This window comes from Embiotoca jacksoni, unplaced genomic scaffold (assembly GCF_022577435.1).
Source record: "Embiotoca jacksoni isolate LCO1_2020_lvr unplaced genomic scaffold, fEmbJac1.0.p SCAF_22, whole genome shotgun sequence".
Lineage (NCBI taxonomy): Eukaryota > Metazoa > Chordata > Actinopteri > Embiotocidae > Embiotoca > Embiotoca jacksoni.
Window position 1 is genome coordinate 1,989,666 of NW_027185363.1, and position 24,750 is coordinate 2,014,415.

At 40.3% G+C, this 24,750-nt stretch overlaps 2 protein-coding genes and 1 long non-coding RNA gene across 5 annotated transcripts in view; 2 read left to right on the forward strand and 1 right to left on the reverse strand.

Annotated features, from left to right (window-relative positions):
- Positions 1 to 23,932, reverse strand: LOC138202859 (transmembrane 6 superfamily member 2-like). 3 transcript variants are annotated; one of them, XM_069157180.1, is made up of 14 exons: positions 23,551 to 23,932; positions 15,739 to 15,830; positions 10,546 to 10,839; positions 7,616 to 7,745; positions 4,396 to 4,509; positions 3,347 to 3,450; positions 3,159 to 3,256; positions 2,980 to 3,083; positions 2,806 to 2,888; positions 2,592 to 2,716; positions 1,665 to 1,766; positions 1,441 to 1,533; positions 1,222 to 1,341; positions 1 to 1,108 (listed from the first exon to the last, which is right to left on the reverse strand). In XM_069157180.1, exons 5-14 carry the CDS (start codon positions 4,485 to 4,487, stop codon positions 899 to 901), a joined length of 1,131 nt encoding a protein of 376 aa, XP_069013281.1. In that variant the 5' UTR covers positions 4,488 to 4,509; positions 7,616 to 7,745; positions 10,546 to 10,839; positions 15,739 to 15,830; positions 23,551 to 23,932; the 3' UTR covers positions 1 to 898. The 3 variants fall into 3 exon arrangements, with proteins under 3 accessions (XP_069013281.1, XP_069013280.1, XP_069013279.1); XM_069157179.1 differs by having other exon boundaries at positions 4,396 to 5,200; XM_069157178.1 differs by lacking the exons at positions 7,616 to 7,745; positions 10,546 to 10,839; positions 15,739 to 15,830; positions 23,551 to 23,932 and having other exon boundaries at positions 4,396 to 5,630.
- Positions 5,916 to 9,445, forward strand: LOC138202862 (uncharacterized). Its single transcript, XR_011178676.1, has 3 exons — positions 5,916 to 6,005; positions 6,736 to 6,816; positions 8,726 to 9,445. It is a non-coding gene; the product is annotated as an uncharacterized lncRNA (long non-coding RNA).
- Positions 13,811 to 24,750, forward strand: part of LOC138202857 (myomegalin-like) — a 46,416-nt gene continuing 35,476 nt past the window's right edge. Inside the window, exons 1-4 of the mRNA XM_069157175.1 lie at positions 13,811 to 14,030; positions 15,474 to 15,520; positions 15,621 to 15,688; positions 19,957 to 20,067. Coding sequence (XP_069013276.1) covers positions 13,981 to 14,030; positions 15,474 to 15,520; positions 15,621 to 15,688; positions 19,957 to 20,067 — 276 coding nt within the window. The 5' untranslated portion in view covers positions 13,811 to 13,980. The remainder of the gene's footprint in view (positions 14,031 to 15,473; positions 15,521 to 15,620; positions 15,689 to 19,956; positions 20,068 to 24,750) is intronic.

Consider the following 24,750-nt stretch of genomic DNA (forward strand, 5'->3'; position numbering starts at 1 on the left):
GTTTAGAGTTGGTATATTGACTATGGAAACTATTTTTAAAACCATTAAAGTTGTTTATTAGGCAAATACAACAAATAGCTTCTGATTCAGACTTTCCAGCGTGTTGCATTTTCTCCCTTTAATATCCCTGTAAACTGAATATTTATCTTTTTGCACCATTTGAACAAAATAAAACGATTGAAGACACTGCCAGCTGAATGGAATATTAATGCATAGCTTTATTTTATTTTTTTTATATTATATATATATATATTTTTATATTTTATAAACCCAAAGTTACATAAAGGATCACCAAATATCTTACACAATAACTGTCACCAAGTGGACTTTTGTCTTCTTAAAACTTGAGTAAGTTATCTCCCTTATCAGCAACTCTCAAGTGATTCAGCCTCAAGTATTCACTGAAATCCCTCAACATTTATTACACTCAACACGCTGTGATAGTTTTAAGGGACCCTGTAATTTTTACATCAGTAAACATAATCTTCAAACTGTGGAGTTTTGGGCACAGATCTCTGCATAGAAAGAAGTATAATAATGACTGTCACTCTCCAGTGGCGTGTTGCTGACCTGAAACTTTCAGGGTAGTGGTCGAAGCTTGTGACGAAATAGACTGCGCGTCGGCAAAAGTCACCCGAGAGCTGTGCAATCTGATCACAGTCCTCTCCTCCATCGAGAGCCTTCTTATCAGGGTCCAACAGTCCATGCAGGGAGTGCTGCTAGAGTTGACTGATTTGGGACAGTTGACCCACAGAGCAATGTTTTTAGATTTCCTCTGGGTTTTATGTTTGAAAAATAGTGTGTTTAATGCAGTTTGTGTGCAAAAGAAAGTCCCGAGAAAATATTCGCCATGTCCCAGCATGAAGTATTCCTCAACAGTCTGTGGCTGGTGTGTGGTCTAGTTTTTCTTTTTCTCGTTTTTGGTCTCTCCCACGGGAACAGGATTCATAAAATAAGCGGGGTCGGAGTGGCAGCGCAGAGCCAGCACCATCGGCACAGTGGCAAGCAGCACATTGAAGGTGATAACAGGCCACCGTTTGTCTGCTGGGACACGGTACGTGAAGGGAGTGCGGGAGTGCAGAGATGCTCCGATATGACACCACTGGGTCTGGAGAGAACAGCAGATGGAGGAGGAGGAGGACGAAGTAAACGTGAGAGTTTCCATTGTGCTTTTTTTTTAAGGAATTTAAAAGATAGCAAAGACATAACGGCCACTGTTACCTGAGCCATGGCACCAACAAAGAAGATGGTCCAGTCCAACATCCAGCTGCATCCAGGTGTTTTCAGACCATAGATGAGGACAGTCAGAAGGGGCAAAGCATAGAAAAAATACACCAACATCTAAAAAAAATAATGCACAGATCAGTTATTATTTTGAACAGGAACACACAGGATATTTGGTTAATGTCACCGTGTTGGTTCGTTTATCTCTAGACTGACCATAACCCTGGGAAAGCCCACTGGATCTTTGAGGTACGGCTCGTACTGATAGATGTAGGTGAAACAGGTGTCCAGAGGACAGTCCAGCACCACCTGGAGCAAAGCAGGAAGAAAATACAGTGCTCATACTGTACATGTTACCTCATATCTGAATGACAACAGTCAGAGGTCTGAACAGCTTAAAAAAAAAAAAAAAAAAAAGAGTCCAGTGTTGTTCAACTTACAAAACCTCTGAAAACAGAGAAAGCCATGGCTGCCAGTAAGAGAAGTGACAGCAACAGGTCGACAGGTCGAGACAGCAAACTTTTCTTCTGCTCTGCAGTGATCTACTCAACACAGAAACATTCACAGTCAATGTAGCTACTGTACTTTAAGAACTTTAACACTGTACTAGTGATTAAAACAAATAGGCTGATTAATAAATCTTACCACAGACATGTTTGTGCTGTTAGCAGATTCAGTTCAATATGTTTTTGTTTTATTTGTGATTTTACTTCAATTTAAAGTTGCTGTTCATGATTTTAAATATAAATTAGTAGAGTTTGTTGTTTATCTTTGCGTCATCTTTGAAAATAAAGCTTGAAAGTATAAATGTTGATTTATAGAAATCTTTTTTTTTACAAGTCCCTGCCAAATATGTTTATGTTAAACATTTATTTAAAAAAACAAAACACGTAACTGGCAAATATATATTAGGCTGATAGAGTTCTATTAGTCTCAAATATTGGCTAATATAGGTATCAAAAATCCTTCACCAGTCAAGGGAATTAGCACAAATTTGTTTATCCTCTATGCAGGTGGTTTCCAACCTGCGGGTCGAGGCCTATAAGATGGGTCGTGATATTAGGCTAAGAGGTTGCAAAGTAATTACCAGAGGAAGTTCCTCTTCACAAACCTATGCAATATTTTTATATTGTTCTCCAAACTTTATACGGTTTCTTAATGTATAATTTAATATAGTATGTTTTTTTTCCTTTAGTCTCTAAAAACTACTTAACTGAAACCATCAAAAAATTAGAAATTTCTCTTTTAACTGCTCATCACAGCTAACCATCAACCATGCTATGACTGGGATGACTAGGTATTCTAGCAAAAAGGTTAAGAAATACTACACCGATATAAATATACACATCTTAATTTCTGAAATGTACCTTGTCTGCTGTGACGATTGGCATCTGTCTCTGTCTGCTAAAGAGCACAAACGCTGCCCAGAACGGCACCAAAAAGAAGGGGATGTTCCTCCAGAAAGCTGGTCGAATGTTAGAACCATACTTACCTGAACAAATGAGAACATCATTAGCATAGACAGTCACAAACAACACTGCTGAACTGATTAAACAAAGTGTTTATGTGGGCAGCGCTCACCTACAACCACCCCTGGGATGAGAACAATTTGATTGGCGATGGAGGAGCCGGTCCACAGCAGGCTCAGGCTGCGATAGCACTTCCTGTGTGGACATAAAAAAACAACAGGATTATTCAGAGGTCTCACTGAACACGCAGCTGACAGCGTGTTACGGTGCTGATGCCGCGGCTTACCTTGCAAACATGCGATGGATGATAGTGAGGAAGAGGATGAAATGAACGACACCCTCCCAGTAAGACATCATCACAGCGTAGGCACTGCTGAGATGAGGCTCGCCCTGAAGAGACAAAACATCACTCAGTGAAATCAAACTTCAACTTTAGTCTGAGAGAGACAGTGTTGGTCATCTTACCATCTGTATATAAAAGTCCATGAAGCCAGAGATGAACCCTCCCTGCTCTAAAGCATTGGTCAAGCCCACCGTGCAGAAGAAGGAAAGCTCTGCAAACGCTGGACAGACACACAGAGGCACAATGATGTGACAACACTCCACCGTCATTTGGCTGATGAATAATAAAGTGTCCGTTTATCTGGTTGTACCATAGAATAACGGGTCGACCTTCGTCTTGTGTTGCACAGTGAGGAGGAGGATGAGAAGAACAGATCCCAGGATGACCATTCCCATTCCTAGGATAGGAAGAGGTCTGAGGGACAGTGAGAGCATCAACTTGTCTGCAAAGTTTTGTTTTTTATTTGAACTTCAGATATTAAACCATTCACAGAAAATTAACAATGAACCATTTTAATAATAAATTCTAAGGTGGGTTTTTTGTTTAATATTAATTGGTCATATTAATGTGTGAGCATTTGGACAAGTGGTCAGTCAAAACATGCAACTACAGGCTTCATTTTGTGCTTTACAAAATTATAAAGATTTCTACTCTACCACATTTTATGAACCAAACAATTAAGTAATTGAATTGAACCTAATAATTGTTCCAGTCCCCAACACTCCTCTAATCTTCCTCTTTTTCACACCTTGGTTCATAAATTGTAGACCACAGTAAAATCCTTAAAAGAAATCGCAGAATCCATTTACTGGATTGAAAGGGTTCAAACTCTTGAACTTTTTAAGATCTGCATGCATTTCTCATTTAGACATTAACTGACAGGTTTTGGAAATTAAAAAGTGTTGTTTGGTATGTTTAGCACAACACCATCTGAAGCCCCATGATCTTATGAAATCATTTGTTAAGCCGTTACTTTGAAAATTGTACGTCTTTGGATCAGCTGCACAGATTTTGGTACATGCAAAATACAACGATAAATTTGGGTGAAATATATTCAATTTAAAAGCCTTGGGTAATCAGCGAATTTACCACATTTACTTTTCAGCGTTTATATAATTTCTCTTAAATTCACTTCATTTCATTATCAAGCCCTGTGTAAGCCTTGTTTTCTGTGTAGGCTTTAAGAATCTTACCAGTAACTTTAGGCTACCTCCGGATTAACACGCCCTCGCTAAACCCCCATTTTTCCTTCAGGCTGTGGGCCGCTTCATAAACCCATTAATTCAACGGCTTTACTGCGCCAGGCCTCCAAACAGCAGACCGAGATGAGATTGAAATGATCTGAGTGCACACACTTACTCCTGAAGCGCAGGGATGTTGTTCATTGTGTACAAAACTCCAGGAGCCAGGAGAGAAAGGAGAAACACTCTGACTTCCGCCGGCGGCCTCATTCTTGCAAACGCGTTGTTTGACCTTTAAGAAAAATGCCCAGATGTTAATATTCCCAGCTAAACACGGTTATTGGCTGTGAAACGAGGCATGTTAAAGGCCAGTGCCCTCTCCACTGCAGCCGAAGGAAGGAGATGATTTTAAGGAGTGCCACCCATTGCCTTTTGATCTGTGATGAAGCAACGTCGCGGCTCAATGGGACTGCTATCTTGTAGGTCTCAAAGTTCAAATGAGAAGTCATGTCTGATGAGCGGAAATTTAAAGGGAGAGCAATGAAAAGTTCAGATGACAGAATGCCGAATCGTGCGTCCTGCGCAAATCACGCATTTGGTCATTTGGCTGCCATTGACTGCAGTTAATTTGTTTGATTGGTGTTATTGGGAACCAACTAAAGTCATACAAAATATGCTCATTCACCGTTGACGCTATGCTTGTACAGACTGCCACCTGGTGGAGGCATATTTCCCACCTCATTTATTTCTGAAAGCTTTTCCTTTCTAAAAACAGTTTGTGTAATCAAGGTAAAAAGGATGAGTCTATAATGACAGCGGGTGAAGAAAATCCCAGTTATACCACACATGTTGTTCAGGCCGAGTGTTGTCTTGGCTCAGGTGGCCCCTCATGGTTCATGTAAGGGGCCATCTGTCCTGTTCGGTGTAAGATTAAGAACTCCTCTGTCTGATGTCTCCAGTCTTGATTAGATTCTGGATTATATCTGAGAAAGAACATGAAGTTCAGAACAAGGATTATGTTTTTTTCAGTCGGGGTGTAATTTAAAAGCAGTCACCACTGTTACATTACCTGCACCGTTTCTATACACTGGCTCATGCCACTCTAGTTTTTCTGTATATTGTAAAGAAAGATGACTATATGCATTACGCAACAACATCATATGAATGAACAGCATTTGTAAAGCAGGCCCACAACTAATGCAACCTTATCTTCTGTAACAAAGCTGCTGAAGAGGATTATGCTGCTGTTGCCACAGAAACTTAGTGACCAGTGGAAAGAGAGAGGGGTGGGGAGTCCATGAAGACAGTAGAAGCAGACGGAGAGGTGATTCTATAGAAGCGCAGACGACCCTTCGCCCACACAGCAGACACTTTTTTTGTTGTTTGAGGTGACACAGATTTCAAAGAGTCCACCCAGTCTGCCACCATGATACACCCTTTAATCATCGGCATTGTGACTGTAAACACTTCTATGACCGTCATCTTTTGGACCTTCCTCATGACCGATGTCTACTTCAAGTGGCTAAATGAATCAGAAGACCAACCCAAGAAAATTGTCACCCCAGCCTGAGGGTGTCAATATGGATCTACCTGACTGAGTGACTGGATGTTATTTTGCTTATAGGACGAGTGTGCAATAGCAGTTCAGGTTCTAGTGCTTTCTGTGTAGTCAAGTTTCAAATCGATCAGCTTTCTTTTTTTTTTACCTGGTCAAGACCCAATATGAACTTTAGGAAAACTGAACTAAATTAATCATGCAAGTACATGGGAAAGGAGTCATTCTAACAGGTAAAGTAAAGAAATTATCTAAAACTTTAGCACATGAAAATACAATGAATTGTGTCTATCATCTTCTCTGATTTGTCTTCTTGTAGTAATTGTTGCTTATAGTGTGAATCAGCTGATTAAACTGCACCACCCCTCAGGTGATGCTAAATAAATTCCGTCTTGTGTTTTGCTGTCTCAGTCAAAAAGGTGTTATTGGTGACAGTGCCATGTGTCGACACAATCCCGTAACGGATTATCAAATAACACCTTGTTATTAAAACAGACAGCGCTACTCACCTCACAGACCTATCCTGAGACACATTCAGAGACCTCACATTCCTCTTTCAGCCCATTTTCTATCAGAGGACTTGATTTCCACTCAGCTTCTTCATTCTTTTTGCATCTTTCGACATTTTTCCTCAACATGACGCACACCTTCTACTTTGGTGTTCACCCAGTCTCTTGGTTCATTGTCATTATGAATGTAATCTTCACCATCATGGAATGGCGGTTTCTCGTGACTCAGTATTGTAAACTTTCAAAAAAAGAACCAGAGATTGAAACCTAGAGGAAGTCGTATGATGCTGCACTAAGAAGATCTTTGTGGATAAAAACAAAATTTTGGATCCCTGTTTACCTGCCCACTTGAAGAGAAAAACAATAATGGTGGGCTTTTTGGTTTGCTGTGATAGAGTAGCCCTTTTGTTTATATGACATTAAGGTTTTGCCTTGTCTTTGTGGTTATTTCCAGAGCCGTCTCTGCACAACACATGTCCTATCATTTACACGTGAAAGAAAAGAGCTGAGGAGCAGTTTCAAGTCTGAACTAGAGGTAAGTCATTCCAACAGAAACCTCACTGCAACATCTGTAAATATTCTCATTTGTTTTTTTTACATCTCTCGCATTTTCTCATTTTTTTTTATTAGAAAGAGATAAACATTTTTCTCCTCACCCCTTTCCCTTGAGTCGGTCTTAGTAAACATTTAATAACGTACACTTGAGCATATTTCCTGGTCAGAAAACTCACATTGTGTTTTGAAATATTACCATCTGCTCAGTTATGAAGCGAGAAATAAGCTGTGAAAATACTATCAGTGAATTATCTGACAAGACATTTGTAGAATATAAGAAGCGGAGCTGCTGTGCTTGAGATGAATTTAAAGTATGGAGTATCCATAAAGTGATGCCAGATTGAACCCAAGAGGGAAAGAGAGGGTTCCCTGTAATATATGTATCATATATTTTTTATGCAATGTGGTCACAGATGACCATAAGCCTCTTTGGCATATTACTGTCCACCTCTTCCCGCTCATATCTCTAATCCCCTACAGATGGAAAGCTGATATTGCTCTGTGACAGACTCAATCCTATTAACTCTGTCTGTCCTATATTCACCTCTCCTCCGCCTCACACTCTTTGCTCTCCTGGAAATTTCACCGAGGACCCCTGTGAAAAAGACTAGAAAGAGATTTAAGTCTAGACGAAAGATTAGGAGAATTGGCACATATAGTAACAGCTCTTACTTGTCTGGTGAACTACATTTTTCAAGAGCCATCTTGTGTTGGAGAAATGTCACTACTGACAATGTTCTCATTTTTAAACCATCTTAACATTTCCATCTGTCACTCACTCCTGCCATTCCTTCCGGCTTCAGAAAATCTTCAAAATCTTCTAATGCTTGGCTCCTTTCCCTCCTCCTTCCTTCTCTCTGGTGCACCCATGTTTTTCAAATATTCACAGTGCAGGAAAGAAGATCCTATCTGCAACGAGACAAAATAAATCTGTCATCATTCACAGAAACAGCACCAAAGCTTTACCACAGTCCCATAAAGAGAGTTTCAAATACCAACTCTACCAAAGCAGCCAAAACATGAACCAACAACCAGTTGCATCCCTGAACGCCTCAGGAGGAGCTCTGCTTATGAACCTCACACAGCTGGGGTTTGAGCACCGACAGCTCCTCCAGCTGTCTAGGAGGAAGGAGGAGGAGGCATATTTTGTGGACTACGTTCCCCCAGCGAGAGATGCTATAACTCTGCCACGCAATGTTGTCTATGTACTAGTCGGGGTGGTGTTGGTTATAGTGGCCACCTACGCCATAGTGGGACACCTCATTAAAGACCTGATGCATGACCTGGCAGGTAACCCCAGGCAGAAATGTCCTGGACTGATGTCCTCCTGTCACCCATTACTGTGTCCACCCTGGCATCCGAGTTTGTGGTGTTTTTGAGTCCTTTCTATCCCTGAGCTTTTGGGCTAAAAGCTGCATCCTTTTATTTTTTTTCCTTTATGTTGTTCGATGACCGTTTCCGTCACATTCGTCCTGTGGTTTGTGCACAGTCTTTCCCAGCGGAGTCTTTGTTATTCCTCTAAGGTGAATGTCAAAAACTGAGAAATATTGAGCAAGTCATTGTTCCCAAAATAAGATCTTAAAGGGGCATTCCGGCAGTTCAGCACTGCACTTCCATAAAGCTGGGTAGCTTGCAAGAGACACACGATTTGTTAATATTAAAGCAACAGAGCCAGAAGTCATGCTTAATTTCCAAAACTCAGTGACATGGGAAATGCCAGCTTATTTCAAGCTGCATGATGCAGTTTAATGCAGGCTTTGTTGAAAATTAGTAGCAGTTGTGTTTTCACAGACTAAACTTAAAATTGTTGGAGTGCCCCTTTAAAATCCACACCTTCACAAAAAAAATGATTTAATTTCATGTCAGCCTCATGTTGTTTCTCCACACAGACTGCATTCTTGGCCCCAAACCGTTGGAGGATGATTCACAGGGGGGGGGAGCAGAAATAGAGGAGGAGCAGCGACTCAGTGTTTCCAGTAAGCTGATGGTGAATGACAGGGTGAGGATGGAGGAAGAGAAGGACAGGCTGCTGCCTGGTTTCCATCAGGGAGATGGAGGCTGCTGCCGTCCATCCACCCCTCCCCCACCGAAGAGCAGCATCGCTTTGTCATACCCCGGACAAAAGAAGATATCCACACATAGTGTTACCTTCTCCTGCCCCGACACCCCTTATGTAACTTCCCTTTGAGTTCTACAGCACTCTGTCCCAGCAATACTTCACATTGGTTTATGTCACATTTCAGTGCAGTGATCAGTATTATCTTTGCTGTAGTGATGCATAAGCTAAGGCACATTTGTTTTATATAAAAACACTGTAGATGTCAAAGTACTATGCTTTCTTGTATTACTAATTAAAGAGATAATGTAAACTTGGTCCATATTATCAGTTATTTTATAATATAACAGAACTTGTCCATGAAACAAGTCGCAAAGTGTGTTAAATTACACATAAAATGACATTTCTGAGCACTTCCACATTGACCAGTGAAACCGTCGCGACCATCATTTCCCCAATACGTCACACATTGCTATAATGTTGTTTCTGAAGAAAACACATCACTTTTCATGTTCTGGTGTTGGACTATGCTTCTCTCCAATAAACAATTGAATAATACACACCGGTTGTTGTCTCCTTTCGTCCTTTCATTAATCCATCTTACCTTTCACTAATACCTGGTTGGGTCAGCAGCAATGGCCTTATTTGTAAATGCCAAGGATTACTGTTCATCAGCCTTATTAAGGACTGTTGAATACTGATGTAAGCACAAATAGATAGATAGATAGATAGATAGATAGATAGATAGATAGATAGATAGATAGATAGATAGATAGATAGATAGATAGATAGATAGGTAGATAGGTAGATAGATAGATAGATAGATAGATAGATAGATAGATAGATAAATGCTGTACTACTTTGTGCAGCAGGTAAATCCTGTACTTCATTGACAACTTGTGCTCGCAGTCGTTCCTCTGACCTTGAAGAGGCCACCTCAAGTTGCTACTGCAGCTAATCTAGTTTCAATCTGTGTCACTCCCCAGTCAGACTGACAGGGAGTTTGGTCAGGGAGACAAAATGAAAAATTCTTGAAGGTGAGACGTAGGAGTACTTCTAATTTAAATCTTGCTTCGTGTTGTGTTTAGCCTAAAGAGTGGAAAGCCCAGTGAACTGGAGGATCTTTTTCCTGCCTGCTTGCTGTATGTAACATATTTATTCATGTATGTTCTATAGTTGCTTAACTTTGAGGGTATAGATATGATGTAGATGCTTATATGATTGGACAATACAGTATTACTTCTTGTTTTTTTGTGTTTTGCATATTCTATAAGATGAAACCTTTCTGCTGGCTTCTTAATACGGCGATGACACTGAGATAATAAGTGGACTCACTGGCTGACAGCAGAGATTACCAGACTGTAATGGATGTACCAACTGACGGTTTAAACGTCCGTTACAAGGAGGAAGATGGCAAAGTGTTCTTTGAGTCTTATATTCCCCCTTCTCGGGATGCTGTCTACCTGCCTACCTACATCATTTATCTGCTCATGGCCATCTTCATCTTGCTGTTTGTTCTTTATGCCATCATTGGCCACCTCATCAAGGACCTCATCCATGACTTCACAGGTTTGTTGCTGTACTTGTAGCTTCTTAAAACCAGCAGAAGATTGTGGATATTGTTCACGGCAATGCTTTTCTCTGACATCTCACCTGCAATCTTACCTCTGTCCTCGCTTTCTGTTTTCCAGACTGGCTGTTTGGGGAGCAGCCTGAGGAAGTGGTGGTGAACTACTGTGAGGCCAAGGATAAGTTCATGGTAGACTGGTCCCCAGAAACCTCCCCTGAACTGGAGGCCATGGCGCGGGCAGAGGAGAACAAGATTGTCGACAGGGACTTCATGAAATCCCCTGCCATCTGGATAATCTCTACAGAACGTCGAGGGAGCGGGATCAGGACAGGACCCCGTGTGGTCTTTGAGAAGAAGAATTAAACGTTGAGGAGCGACTGAGGAACACAAATGCAGAAGATGAAATCAGATTTGAGACTCTTTGCTGATGCAGTATGTACAGTGATTGTATGAATACAGAGATGACTGAGACATGGAGTGAATGACCGTAATGAAGCATTACTATGTGAGGATGAAAATGTGTTATTATTACCGTAAGCATTGGGAAGAGCTCAGCTTTATAGGGGCTGAATGCTTGAGTGGTCTTATAAGGACATCTAGTGGCTGCTGTGGTCATTGCAGCTGAATCTTAATGCACAGGTAAAAAACACTGCAAGTTTGAGATTAACAAAATAGACAGAATAAAAATGCCTTAAGTGATCTTTGATTTCAAAACGGGTTATTTTATAGTTTAAGATAGTGCTACCTTTTCTGTTAATGGTTAAAATATTTAATATATTATTTTTGTCCCCTCAAAAGTAGATCTAATATGTCAGTCTGCATCACATACATCAATTGTAGATGCCACTGCTGTGAATGACAAATCTAATTTCAATAAAGACAAGCAGAAAATATTTCTCACTTAATTCTTAAATCTTTTTAATCATTTTAGTTTGTGAAAAAGCTCTATGTACTCCGCAGTAGTGTGCGGTCCACATACTTAAAATTATATGACAGATTGATTCAATATCTAGATATAGATAGAATCAGATTATAGTTTGCCCTCCATCACAAATCACAGTATGAGCAGTGCCCCCCCCTCTTCTTTTTCAGCATGCACACTGCTAACCCAATGTGGACGTTGCGTGCTCCAGCTCGCACGCAACGCTAGTGCGTCAGCGCGCACAAAGGCTCATACAACACCCACTTAGGCTGCGGAGTGACTCAATGGCATCTACAGACCAGGAGAGGGTGCTGTAGTAAAAATGACCAGCTGAAACTGCATGCTGCCACGTGTAATATTCCACTGTGAAGGAAGTACAGCAACATCCAGCTGATGCTGTGGTAGCCTACAAAGCAACAACCAAAGAGGCTCACAATAAATATGAAACCGGGCACCTTGGCCCAGATATTGTTGCTCATTTATAAAATGAAAGAAATGATCAATTATCCGTCAGACCAACAACAATCTCAGCTCACACCAGATCGTTTCTTTTACGTCTATATTTTGAAGGAGAATTGGTTCCGTGTCCTCTTAACAAGATTAACGAAGCTGTACCCCTCACAGCCTTCACAGCCTTTTACTGTTACTGTGTGCTCAAGCAAACAATGACATGGTCTCATTAAGTGTCCCTCTAATCCCTTTTACTCTGTCAGAGCAGCCCCCAACATCCCTTTTTTTTTTTTTTAAATAGATAAAGTAATCAGTGGTGTCTGCAGCTGTGTGGGATATCACACAACTTTACAATGTCCAAATTAACTCTTTTTTTTTTTTTTTTTACTTGGGGCAGAGCAGATACAGAATGAAATGACAGGTCATAAATTTTTTTTTAAAAAAATCCAGGTAATGAGTAATAATAGGCCTATCACGTGGAGCCTAGTTATTATGTCCTGTGTAGAGAGCAGCTGTTTTGAGGCCTGTATGAAACCCTCTCCGTAAAACTGTGGAAAAATGTCCTCCCCTCAGTTAAATCGGCTGATATTCAGAGTAGTATTGCAAATTGGGAAAGGTGTATCCATCTTTAAAGAGTTTTACAATATTTTTTTTTGGAATAACTTAATTAACATTAGAGACTTGATGTAGTTACGGAATTGATACAATCTGCAAATTACAATATGTCTTTAATAGGGTTTTAATCTGGAAGTAAATTGTATGTTTGGAGGGATACGATATAAGTAAGGTGGGCCTATTTATATAGCACCATATGCAGCTATAAGTCTAACTCTCAAATGTAACGTAAGTATGTGAACACTTTATTCATTACGAACAACAGTGTTGTTTGTCCTTCCAAAAAGGTGTAGTGCTCGCTGAATTTGCAAATATTCGATCCCGTACCAGAGAAGCAAAGAAATGTGAGGAAGGGTCTCTTTCTACTAGCCGACACCCGAATTATGCTTTTTAGCAACTTGTCAAGCAGCGGAGACCGTGAAGCAGGAGACTTTGTAAAGAAGGAGGCTGGACAACGCCGTTAGGTAGAGAGTGAACAGGCATTATTATTTGACTTCGCCTGTGCTGTACAGAGCTGCGGTCATCGTGATTACGCGCAACATAACGCTGTTATCCAGTAATTTGGCTCGCCGTCTCCCAACATTTTTCAATATGCAGCGTGCGGAAGTGCCTCAGAGTGCAATACCATTGTGTGCCGCTAGGGGGGGGAGGGTTTTGGCTCCAAAAAGCTCCCCTTCAACTTCTCTCACGAAATACAAAGTGAATACATTCTTCCTATAGTCATCAGTGTTTCAGTTAAATTCACTCCTTCCGATCAGTGTTCTGGTGGACCTTCTGAGAAAAGGTGTGCGTTCATATTAGCCTATTTGTAAACTACATTTGTAATTAATTAGATGGGCCTTAAAAAGAGAGAGAGCCTTTGGGGACGTGCTGTTTGATTGACATAAATTATGGGAGTTGCCGCATTTTATTTCACTGGAGCACTTGTCAATTAAAGATTTCATACTGTAAACCCATACTCATCGAGCATTTTTCTATTGTATTGCAACGATCTAAATATTCCTCCCACCATTGTTGTTTAGAGTTCATTATTTGGCCTATTTGTTCATTTTTAATATAGACCACAAGGAGCAGGAATACACCATTAATGTTAAATCTGGATGAAAATTAAAAAAAAATAGGCTACATTTTGCTTTGAAATCAGTTATGTAGTGCTTTTTTGTGTGTGTTGAAAATCATCTATACAATTGTGGAATTTATCCTTCATATAATTATTGTGAAAACGGTATTAAGTATTTACAGTAAATTAGTCTTTAGTTTTGTGAAAGCATATTCCCCCTCATTTTGTAGTGGGCTGGTTGAACAGCAGGGGCTCTGTGCTCTGCAGGATGGGGGCTCGGTAACATCCTTGCTTTCATTTTCAGGGCGCGCATCCTCACACACCCCCCTCCAAACCTGAGCGGTGTGCGATGCCTCGACCGCTGCAGATAACGTGCCCCTGTGTGCTTCTCTGAGAAATGAGTAATGGACAGGTGATTTGAAGGAAGCGGCTTTCCGGCATGGATGCCCTTTGACTAAAGGAATAGCCTATATGGATTGGAGCTCATCGCCGCCGGAGCAGACCTGGGGAGAACCAGAGAGGTGAGGCGCCACACAACCGTTTGTGTTCAGGGGAAACAACCGCAGCGGAGGATGGCGCCCATCGGGAATTTAAACAAAACACGACATACAAACACCTCTTTCGGTTCGGCTATTATTAGGCTATTTAATATTTTTCTGTCATAAATTGCTTAGCCCATCATACAGCGCATCCTCCGGTGAAATAAAGGCCATTTCCCCCCACAGTAGCCATCTGCTTGCTTTGTGGATCGGGGGATGAAGCTTTTCAGCCCGCTGGCGATGCCAATTTTGACTTTGATAACCGGAATGCGCCATGTCTGCATTTTTCTACATTTGTAATTGGGTTTGTGATAAAACGTGCAAGCAGATCTCGATGCAGTAAACAGGCTCGGCTATTTAAAAGGCCCAGTTATGAATTTGTGCAATAGGGCCCAGGAGACACTTTCTGCTGCTGGCCTAGAAGTGATAACTATTAAATTCCTTCATGCACTCAGGTGCTGAGGGAGCACGAGGCAACATGACAGCATGACTTTCAATCATTCAAAGGGTTATGGCAATCACAGAACCAGTTATTAAACTGTTAACTTATATTGAGTTAAAGCTACCTCACATTATTCAAATTATCCATGCATATGTGTCATATGTGGGTTACTGCATCACAAAGCGCTCCCACATATTTGTGACCATACATAGACCATCCCACTGATATTTACATTGTGAAAACAGTCGTGAACTGAGATTATGATGCCCTGCCCATCACAAAAATGCAGACTATTTACCCACCTGGTGAACTTTTAAACCTCTGGCATGCAGCAGCTGTCTTTACATTTTCTGACCCAGCAGCTGTCAGAGGAATTTACCATGCACGGACCGGAGTGGGGAGCACTGATGGGCAGTATGGTCCTGGATGAACAGTGAGCTCACAGTAGGCTAAATAGTGCTACCATGTATATGTGGAGCCTACAGCCAGTTTTTACTGTAGTGTTTGCCCGTCACTTGTGTGCAAATCATTCAGTGTTTGCTTTACTCTAATTGGTGGTGATTACGAGGTGAGATTGTATCGGCAATGTGAACACCCATCAGTTTTAGCTGCAGATAGTATAGCAGAGACGCTCTTTTGAACTTTGACTCCCAGTGGTTCCTCCCAACACCTCATATCTTTCCTGCTGAAAACTGAGTGAGGGTCAGCCCAGTCGGCTACGGAGGTGCAAATGAGATCATGCTGTTATGGTAAAGGGATTTTTAGTAGCTTTATGATTTATAGAGGAGCACTTTGTTTCCCAGGATTACAAAAAAGACCATTAGTTTCATATTTTGCCTAAACTTCACTCCTCCATAAATGTTGGAATGGGTAGACTGCTGTAGGCTTTTGATTTATTTATCCACTTTCTTTTAGTTTGCTGTGTTTTTGTCTTGCCTGCATGTTACCCACACTCACAATGTTTTTTTCTGTTTCTCTGACAGTACTGTGCAAAAGGAATCTTCATCCAAGATCACAGGTCCCATGACAGGTGTGTAGCTTTCATTTATATCAGGCTTATGTAAAAACATAAACCTCAATGGTTTTCTACCAATTTCTTTAAAATGTACCCTTTTTTTTCTCCTGTTTAGATTTGTGTAGTGATGAAACAGACAACTCTCCTCCTCTTCAGCTTCACACACTCAAGCAGTTTGAACAGGTGAGATCTTTTTTTTTAGAGATCAGTGAGCTTGATGTGAGTAACATTACCTTGTTCTTCCCCATGATGACTGGTACTGTATTTGAATTAGGTGCTCGATGAAAACACGCTCCACAGTGCCATCTTGTGGCTCCATGCTTTGCTAACAAAAGAGAGATCATTCAGTGTTCTCGAAATCGGGACTGTAACCCATAAATATCTGCACATATCTGAAACATCTGGAGTACATGTTTCTGAAATACTGTGCAGAGAAGGAGAGCACCTGCAGCTGAGAGTGTGATGGAAAACACCCAGAACCCTCTGGCTACCACATGGCCCACTTTAGTGTTCAGTCTCTGCTGCACTATTATTGGGCTACGTACCAGTCGCATTTTAGAAAACAGTGTATTACATATTCCTTTTTATGTTGGCAGCAGTCTATTGTTGTGAGCAGGGAGAAAAAACACAGACCCACATTCACACCCAATCATGTTGTACTCATGTATGGCTTTAAACATGTCACACACTTGCCCTGGTTCTGCATCGCTGAAGTAAAAAAAATTACGCTAAAGAAGTGTTGACGTGAGAAGAGAAAATATTAACAATATGAAACTGAGCAAAGTCATTGAGGAATTGATAATAATAAAGACGAGATGTAATATATATATCTTTATCAGTTTATTTGCAATTGCAGCAAAATCAGGACAATTTTGCAGCACTTGCTGGTTACATTTTGGCTCTAAAGTCAGTTATTTCTTTAACTGTGACTGAAAACCGGTAAGTTTTATGTAGACGCCATGAATGTAAATAAAGAATAAAATTAGCGCTTTTTTTAAGTGCTAATTAAGACATCTGTGTGGACAGTCGTACAACAGCTAGTTGCATCCACAGTCACCCACAGAGATGAGCTTGCCTTATTTGGTTTCTTGCAGAGAATTAGCAGACAAGATTATGCTGGTCAGTAAATAATCTGTGTAAACTGTTACAGCATGTAACTAACCATAATATGCAGTTTTCAAATTTTTGTTTGTGTGCTGATGAGAGAAACTAAGGCTCAATCCCATTTCCCATCCTGTGGCCCTCGTTAAAGAGTGCCCTCTGCTTGGTAGTGTTGCTTCAGATCAAAGCTGTAAAGGGTAGGGCTTAAAATCTTAAATTAAGGAATAGGGACACCACTCGTGTCAAAAGTAGCCACAACTCTCCTAAAGTAAATAAGTAAGGTAAGTTGGTAAGTCTTAGGAATTAGACTATTACATTCATGGAAATGTACAGTATGATGACAAATTAGTGTATCTCAGAGAATCATCTATTAATGCTCACAAACAAAAATTAATTTACTCTGATTGAACCAGAAATAGCTTTTTTTTTTGCATCCCAAAACGGCATTTTGAGATGACAAAAATCTTCTTGGGAAAAAAAAAAAAATCTATTTATGTATTTTATCGACTATTTTTCATGTTATGTTGCTTCAAAGCCTTCTTCTACCACTCTGTTTTGAGTCTGCATCTGCAACCACAGTATTTTTTTAATCATAGGTTCTACAAAAGTAACCCACTTTGTATGACTGGATATTGTCCATTCGGGGTGCACCCGACAGCATTGGCAATTTATGCTCTTTGTAAAAGAGTTTACGCAAGTGCGGCTGATTGCTCTCTGAAATACACAGACTGTGTTGCAAAGAATAACATTGAGCTCCACAAATGTTCACGAATACACACCAAAACTGTTGATGTTAGAGACGCATGCCAGATCAGAATAAAACACAACTGCTGCAGGAGCTGCTGAGCCCTGTAAAAAATTTAAAAAAAACGGGAGGTGTGACAAGCCAGTCACGAAAGCTGAAGTTAGTCTGAGAGCAGAGCAACCGACTCAGAGCTGGAGTCACTTACGTGACTGCCACTGCTTGGATGTGTCACTTTTACACCTGACATAAACACCTCAAAACATACATGTCACATATATTTACACAGCATCACTCCTGTTTATTTGTCTTTGATCAACAGCTGAGAAGCGTGTGGGCGAGAGTGTGACCGTATCGCGTGTGGAGTCGTTTAAAAACAACACACTGTTCATGATGTCATCCCTAATGTTATGCGGAGGCTCAGATTGGCGTGCAGCCTATCTTTGCTCTGAATTATTTAGCAACAGCACGTAACGTGACACTATAATGTGAACGCTCATTGAATGCATCAAAAACTAAAAATGACGAAACTTCTCCGTCTCAGTCTCTATATTATGCAACTTGTTTGCACTTGATTTGAACTGATGGTTGGCGCTTCTTATAAAAAGATTTCTACCAGGTTTATTTTTTTTTTTTTACTCCTCAGATCACTTCTTTTCGTTCGCTCCTCTCTCTGAGGGAGATCCAGGGATTCACCACTCTGAGATTCAGGACGCCTCCCTATTAATAGCACTGAGGCTCACAGCTCCCAGGTCTCCTATTTCTTCCAGTCACCTGTCGGCCCCGCTCCCGCCAGCCTCCCTAACTTTATTTCCCAGTGCTGGTTTCCACTTGTCAAGGCAAATTCTGATTTCAACTATAACTGTAACTATCGCAGACATAGGCCAGGATAAGTCCAGGGTGGGACTGGGTAGATGCATTTGAGATGATAGCGACTCATCCTCTTCAATATTATTATCCTTGTAAGAAAAGAAGAAGAGCCTAAAAGAAAAAAAATATCTCAGTTTGGTTCAGTGACCTTTTGCTTACACCGCATGTTGTTGTTTTTTTGACCGATAGGGGGCACTAGAACACTGAAACATGTTCTTTAACTAACATCCAACAGACACCAAGCAAAATTAGCATTAATTTATACTCTTGTTTCTTTTCATCAATCAACTGTCAGTCCAATATTTACCCCGCTTTTAGCGCTCAGGAATAGCTCAGTGTGACACTGAATTGTACATTGGATTTAATAATATTACCACCAGGACAATTAGCAGTTAGAGAGAAAAAAATTAAAGAGCTGCTCAGTTGGATAATGATTTTCTCAGTTTACTTTTTCATTTATCTCAGTGTTGATTTTATGTAAAAAAAAAAAAAAAAAATACTGATTCTTGTAATATGGCTACAGGTCCAACTGTGCCCTGTAACCTCTTGAACCTGAAGGTGTTGTTTAGACCCTCAATTTGAAAGTTCCTATTATTCTCAGCCACATGCTACATCTTTTTTTTTTTTTTTTTTTTTTTTAGGAGAGATAAGGCTTTTCAGAAAACCCAGTATTTGGTACATGAGGGGAACTGAACATGCTTCAGGATAAACAAAAAGAATTTGCCTCGCAGTCATATTTCCCCCTTGGAGGAGTAGTTATATTATCTACATAAGTGAAACCTACAACCTAGATAACTAGATATGTATCAGCATCCGGAGTGATTTTTTTTTTTTTTTACAAAAGAAACCAATTCATTGGCTCAGTGGGTCCAAATACCAAACTAAAACAAGTTGTGTGGAGACTTTCATGTCCCCTAATTTAGCACAATCACTGTTGTGATTATATGACTGAGGCTGGTGTGGACAGAGGTACTGTTCTGTCAACGGGTGTCAACATACACGCTTAGAAATATATCAATTTAAATTAATTATATTTATTTAAAATGTATCTGAAGCAAGCAGACAAATGAAAAGGACCGAAAGCCACTCACATCTGTCCCCCTCCTTTCAGGTCCCTGTTTGGTCCTCTCAGCTCTCTTTTTTTTTTTGCAGAGGGGTGAGATTTCCCTTCATATCACAAGTGCCTGTGAGCCTTTTCACACTCCCTTCCCTCCTCCCCTCTTCTCCCCTTCCACCCATCTCCCATCTCCCCTGGCGGTCTGGGATTCCAGGCATGTCTCTTCCAGTAAAATAAGCTCCTGTCCCATCCCCAGGCAGACCACAACACACCATGGAGCTGCCACGGCTGCATCTCTGACTGCCGGGCTGCAGAGTAGCCCTCTGCACTGCAAACGCCCCCATAGACTTTAGTTTTAGTGTGTGTGTGTGTGTGTGTGTGTGGTTTTGTAGAGGGTTTGCCTATTAGAGGCCAGGATGCCACTTCGTGAATAATTTTTGTTTTTTGTTTTTTTTCCCCTCATCATGCTCCCTTAGAGAAGGAGGTAGCATGTCTGTCGGTTACCGGACTCTAACACAAGGACATGCCTTGACAGTGGCTGTCCTCTAAAATGTTCTCCGTATTCCCCCCTGATACGGAGAGGTCGAAGACGACTGTTCATTTCTGAACTATAACGGACATGTCAAGCGGTGTCGGTGCTCTTTGACGGTCATGTCTAACGGTTACCGTACTTTATCGCAGCACCTGAATGACCTGAAGAAGGAGAACTTCAGCCTCAAGCTCCGCATCTACTTCCTGGAGGAGAGGATACAGCAGAAGTACGAGGAGAGCAGCGAAGATGTCTACCGCTCTGTGAGTAAAGCAGCTCTCCTTAAATGCTTTGTGGATATTTGGCAATAAATAAATGATTTCATTTGTGCCTTTATTTATACTTGTCATGAAGTGTTTCCTTACTCAGCCACTTCCTGTTTGTTGAACCAGCTGTCGCACCGATCTGGTTGAGGTGATGTGACCTGTCATGTGTTTGTTTTACCAAGTGCTTGTTTTTAGACAACGCTGCCTTGTGAAAGACGAAGCATTAACTGTGTCTTTGCTCAGGAACCTTTGTTTGATGCAGTTCGTGTTTTTGGCTTTCTGATGGTGCCTCATACAGGGATTTGTGAAATGTTAGACCAAATAAATGTAATCTCACCTCACAGCCCAGATACACTTAAATACATTACACTGCAAGTCGAAATACATCTGTGAACCTACACGGCAATATCTGAAAATGGGCTGTGACATAAAATAAAATGGAAAAAAAAATCTTTATCATGACAGCATGTGTTTGGGAGCCAGGCTATCCTTAATACTTATTTGGTACTGACTGAAAAGAGTCAGTAGCACCAGGTATCAAACAAGTTCTTAAATCAGACATCAGATCCCTGGGCAGATGGATATTCTTGTTTATCTAATGCTTTATCAACAGATGCACCAAAACAATATGCCTCAGGTGAACAGAGCAGAGCACTGGTATTGGATTACATGACAGTCTATGTATTGGACATAGTAGAAGCAGAAGCAGTTTGGAATCAGTACATCCCTGTTTTAATCAATTCATTATTGATTTAATTTTTTTAAAATGCCAATTCAAATTTGTAGACTACCTCAGGACGTTTCTGTACAGTTCCTTGTGTTTAGACAACATTTTATACACAATGACTTTTTGTCAATAAACATTTATGTTCGTCAAAGTTATAGTCCCATTGGGGACTGCAGCACTTCATACATTATTCTATTAAAAACTCCAAGCATTATTTTTGTATTTCCTGGTTTTAGTGGCAGGTTGACGCTTCTGGTTGTTTGCTGACTGCCCAGATTGATCAAATCTTCACACCAACATCACCCGCTATTTCCACAGACTGTGATTCTCGCATATGTTCTGCTTCTGTACTGCTCTAGCCATGGCAGACAACTTTGGAAATATTAAGTTTGAATGCTGTTTTCATCTTAAGCAAACATTTTCTCATAGCGGGCATACCTTAACAGATACAACCTGCTGCTTGATGACAGATAAAAATAATGTTTTGATTTTTTTCCTAAAGTTTGCTATGGGAGTGCTGAGTGACAGAATCACACATTATAATGTGGAGTACTAAGGTCACAAATGTTGTCTAATAAGGTATTTAAAAGTGTTGTTGTGGTGCAACAGGACAGTCAGTACATTATCACTGGTATCAAGTATTAGGTGCTGTTATACTTTAGTTTTGTTGCTGTGCTGCTTTAATACTCTGCTAAAATGATTGATTAATCTGCCAATCAACAAAAATGGACAACAAAGGTGTTTTTTTTATGGTTTAATTGAGTGAGTGAGTATTTTCTGCTTTCTGTTTTCTTTTGTCTAACAACTTTGGGCTTTTGGACAGTTTGTTAAACAAAACAAGAAATTCACAGATGTCACTGATTATTTTTGGGCATTTTCTACATTTCATAATTTATAATAGACTAACTGAAAACATAAACAAAAGAAAAAAAAATCATTGAGGAAATAATCATTAGCTGCAGCCCTGGGAATGGCAGCATTTTGTCTCTTTGTCTGAGCTTCTATGAGTGTGCTGTTTTTATGATTGTGTTGTTGTTCTCTGTTTCTAAATGTGTTTGCCTCCACCTGTGTCCGTCTGTATGAGTGCGTGTAGAGCGTGTACTTCCAATAAGGTGACCCAGTTCAGCTGTTGTCTGTTTGGAGAAGCCAGCCAACATTTAAAACTCATCTCTGCCTTCCTCCCTTCATTGTAAATCCCTTCTGATCACCAGCAACTCTTTGATATTAGAAAACTAAGTAGCTGCTTGATCCAACCAAACGAGACCTGAGCCTTCATCCACTTATCCTCCACTATTACTGCACACCAGCAGGGATTGACTGAAGTGATCCCATGTCAAACAGACATGCAGCTGGAGTTTAATCCAAGTGCTTAACAATTTCTCACTGTGTGACTAAATGAAAATCAGTTGAATCACTTTTTATTGGATACTAATTCTTTGTTCCATTGACGTTAATCTGACCTGAGTTGCTCGTATTGAGTATCATGAGAGGGGCAATGTTCCCGGCCCCTCTCTGAAGCCCTTCAGTGTAATACAGTACAGATTGGGTGTGTTGGTACTGGGCACATAGTGATCTCTCTGAGAGCGCGACAGTCTCTATTTATAGAGCGGGCTCCAGTGCGCTGATTTATTTATCACACGTATTCATATGAGTGTCCAAAGGACACGACTCATAACATCATGACACGTATTTGTCTGTTTCTTTTCTCTTTTAGTCACCTCAAGTTATTTATCACATTGTGATTTTTGAACATTATTTGAGAAACATATTTTTCTGATTTCTCGGGTTGCAACATAGTTACAGAATAATGTGTTTGATATTTTTTGCAATATTTGATTGTTATTTTAGTCAAATATTTTGTTTTGTCCAGCTAACAGTCCAAAACCCAAAGATATCCGGTTTACAGTGAAAAGCAGCAAATCTTCATATCTGAGAATCTGGAACTTTTTTTATGTTTCTTGTTTGTACTTTTAAAAAAATATAATTATAAAATGCTGTTGCAAGTTAATTCTAATAGGACCAAATCATGTAATTCTTTATTTCTTTAAGATCAATTTAAATTGAATTATATTATCTGAATATACCTCCCTAGTAGGTGATCAATGGTGCAGGTGAGATTTGTTTATGCTGGCAGTCGTGTCAGTGAAGCCATATCCCTCCTCTTGGTCAAAAGTGGATCTGTTGCTGAGGGCCGACAGGCCAGGAGGGGCCACAGTAGCAGGTGCACAGTGATGGGAGTCTATATATAGAGCTGTTTTCAAGATGTAAACCACATTGTTGACCCTCACACAGCAGTGCATGTTCCTCTTACTTGTGTCTTATATACTTACTATCAGAGCATTTGGGCGGAGAGCGTGTTTGATCACATGTTGCATAACTTCTTTTTGCTGCTGCATAACTTAGTACCACACGTAGAGTGTTTAGTGAGAGACTAACTACTTGGAGAAACATTGATTATCATTAGAAACAGAATATCTATGAATCCCTCGAGTTAAACATACAAAACATTAAACCCTGTGAGTCCGTGTGTTTTTCAGACATGTCACATTAATTCCTTTGCCCTCAGCATAATGCACTTTGAGACTCGTATAGAAACATTTAGTGCTAAAGTAAGTACTGTATCTCATCTACTAAACACAACCCTCCTTCATGTCCTTTAAAATTAATGTCTGTTGTCTTTTCTTACTCCTACAAAACATCAAAAGTATGTTCGTAGTACATTTGTATTTCCATCTATGTGGAGATGCACTTACCATTGTTTTCTTTATCCATGGTTCTGTTTATCACTTTCTTGGTTAATTTATTAATTGTTTTCTGTGTAAAAAAAAAAAAATGTCCATCACAGTTTCGCACAGTCTTAAGTTGGGTTCTTCAGATGTTTTCAGGCTGCAGTGGTATAAGAAAAGCAGAAAATCCTCAAATTGGAGAGTTTTTGCTTTAAAAAAAAATAACTTCTGTTAAGTACTTGTGAGGACATACAGCTCTCTGGCATGGATAAGGTCAACAGACTGCATGATGTGGAATAGAAATTGAAAATTTCAATTGAGTGAGAGCAGCATCTGATCTGATTGCAGCAGACAGACAGACAGACAGACAGAGACAGACGGACAGATAAACTGTCCTCATTCGCCTGCAGTCAGAATGGCAAGAATGAGCCTCACTGTTTAAACACTCCGTCCCACAGCCCAGAGTTGGAGCATTGATTGGCCCCTAAAATGTCCCCTGTTGAGCCCAAGTAGGTAAACAAACTTTGGAGTTTGGCCTTTGGCCCGCGGAGTGAGTATTTGAGCTGTGCTGAATTTTACAGCTCTAAATATACCAACAGTGACAGCACAGTCAGATGTTGTGTACTAATGACACACAACACCACCAGCACTGATTCACATGGCAGAGAGGTTACAGTGAGATGAAGAGATATAATGGCTGAGGAAACTGAGCAAGGTGCAATGAGTGCTACATGTGTGAGGGATATTAAGCAATGGTAAATGGTCTGTACTTGTATAGCGCTTTATCACCTTTCGGTCTCAAAGCGCTTTAACATGGTTTTCCCATTCACACACTCATGAGACAGGTGCTGCCATCAGGAGAACATTCACACACCGATGGTACACCATCGGGAGCAACTTATGGTTCAGTGTCTTGCTCAAGGACACTTAGGCATGTGGACAGAGGGAGCTGGGGATTGAACCACCAACCTTTCGATTAGTGTGCAACCCACTCTACCGTCTGAGCCACAGCCTCCCTTGCAATGAAACACACTTAATCAGACACACTCTAGATGAAATGATGAGGTATATTTATTCTTTGATTTATATACAGAAGGATTAAAAAAAAAAAAAAAAAATCGAGGTTCTTTGTATCTGCAGTGTATGAAAACCTTTTCTATTAGTTACATTTTTATATGTTTTGCTGTAGGCGTAATAAGTCTCTGAGGTGGAAGTGTACCAAAGCAA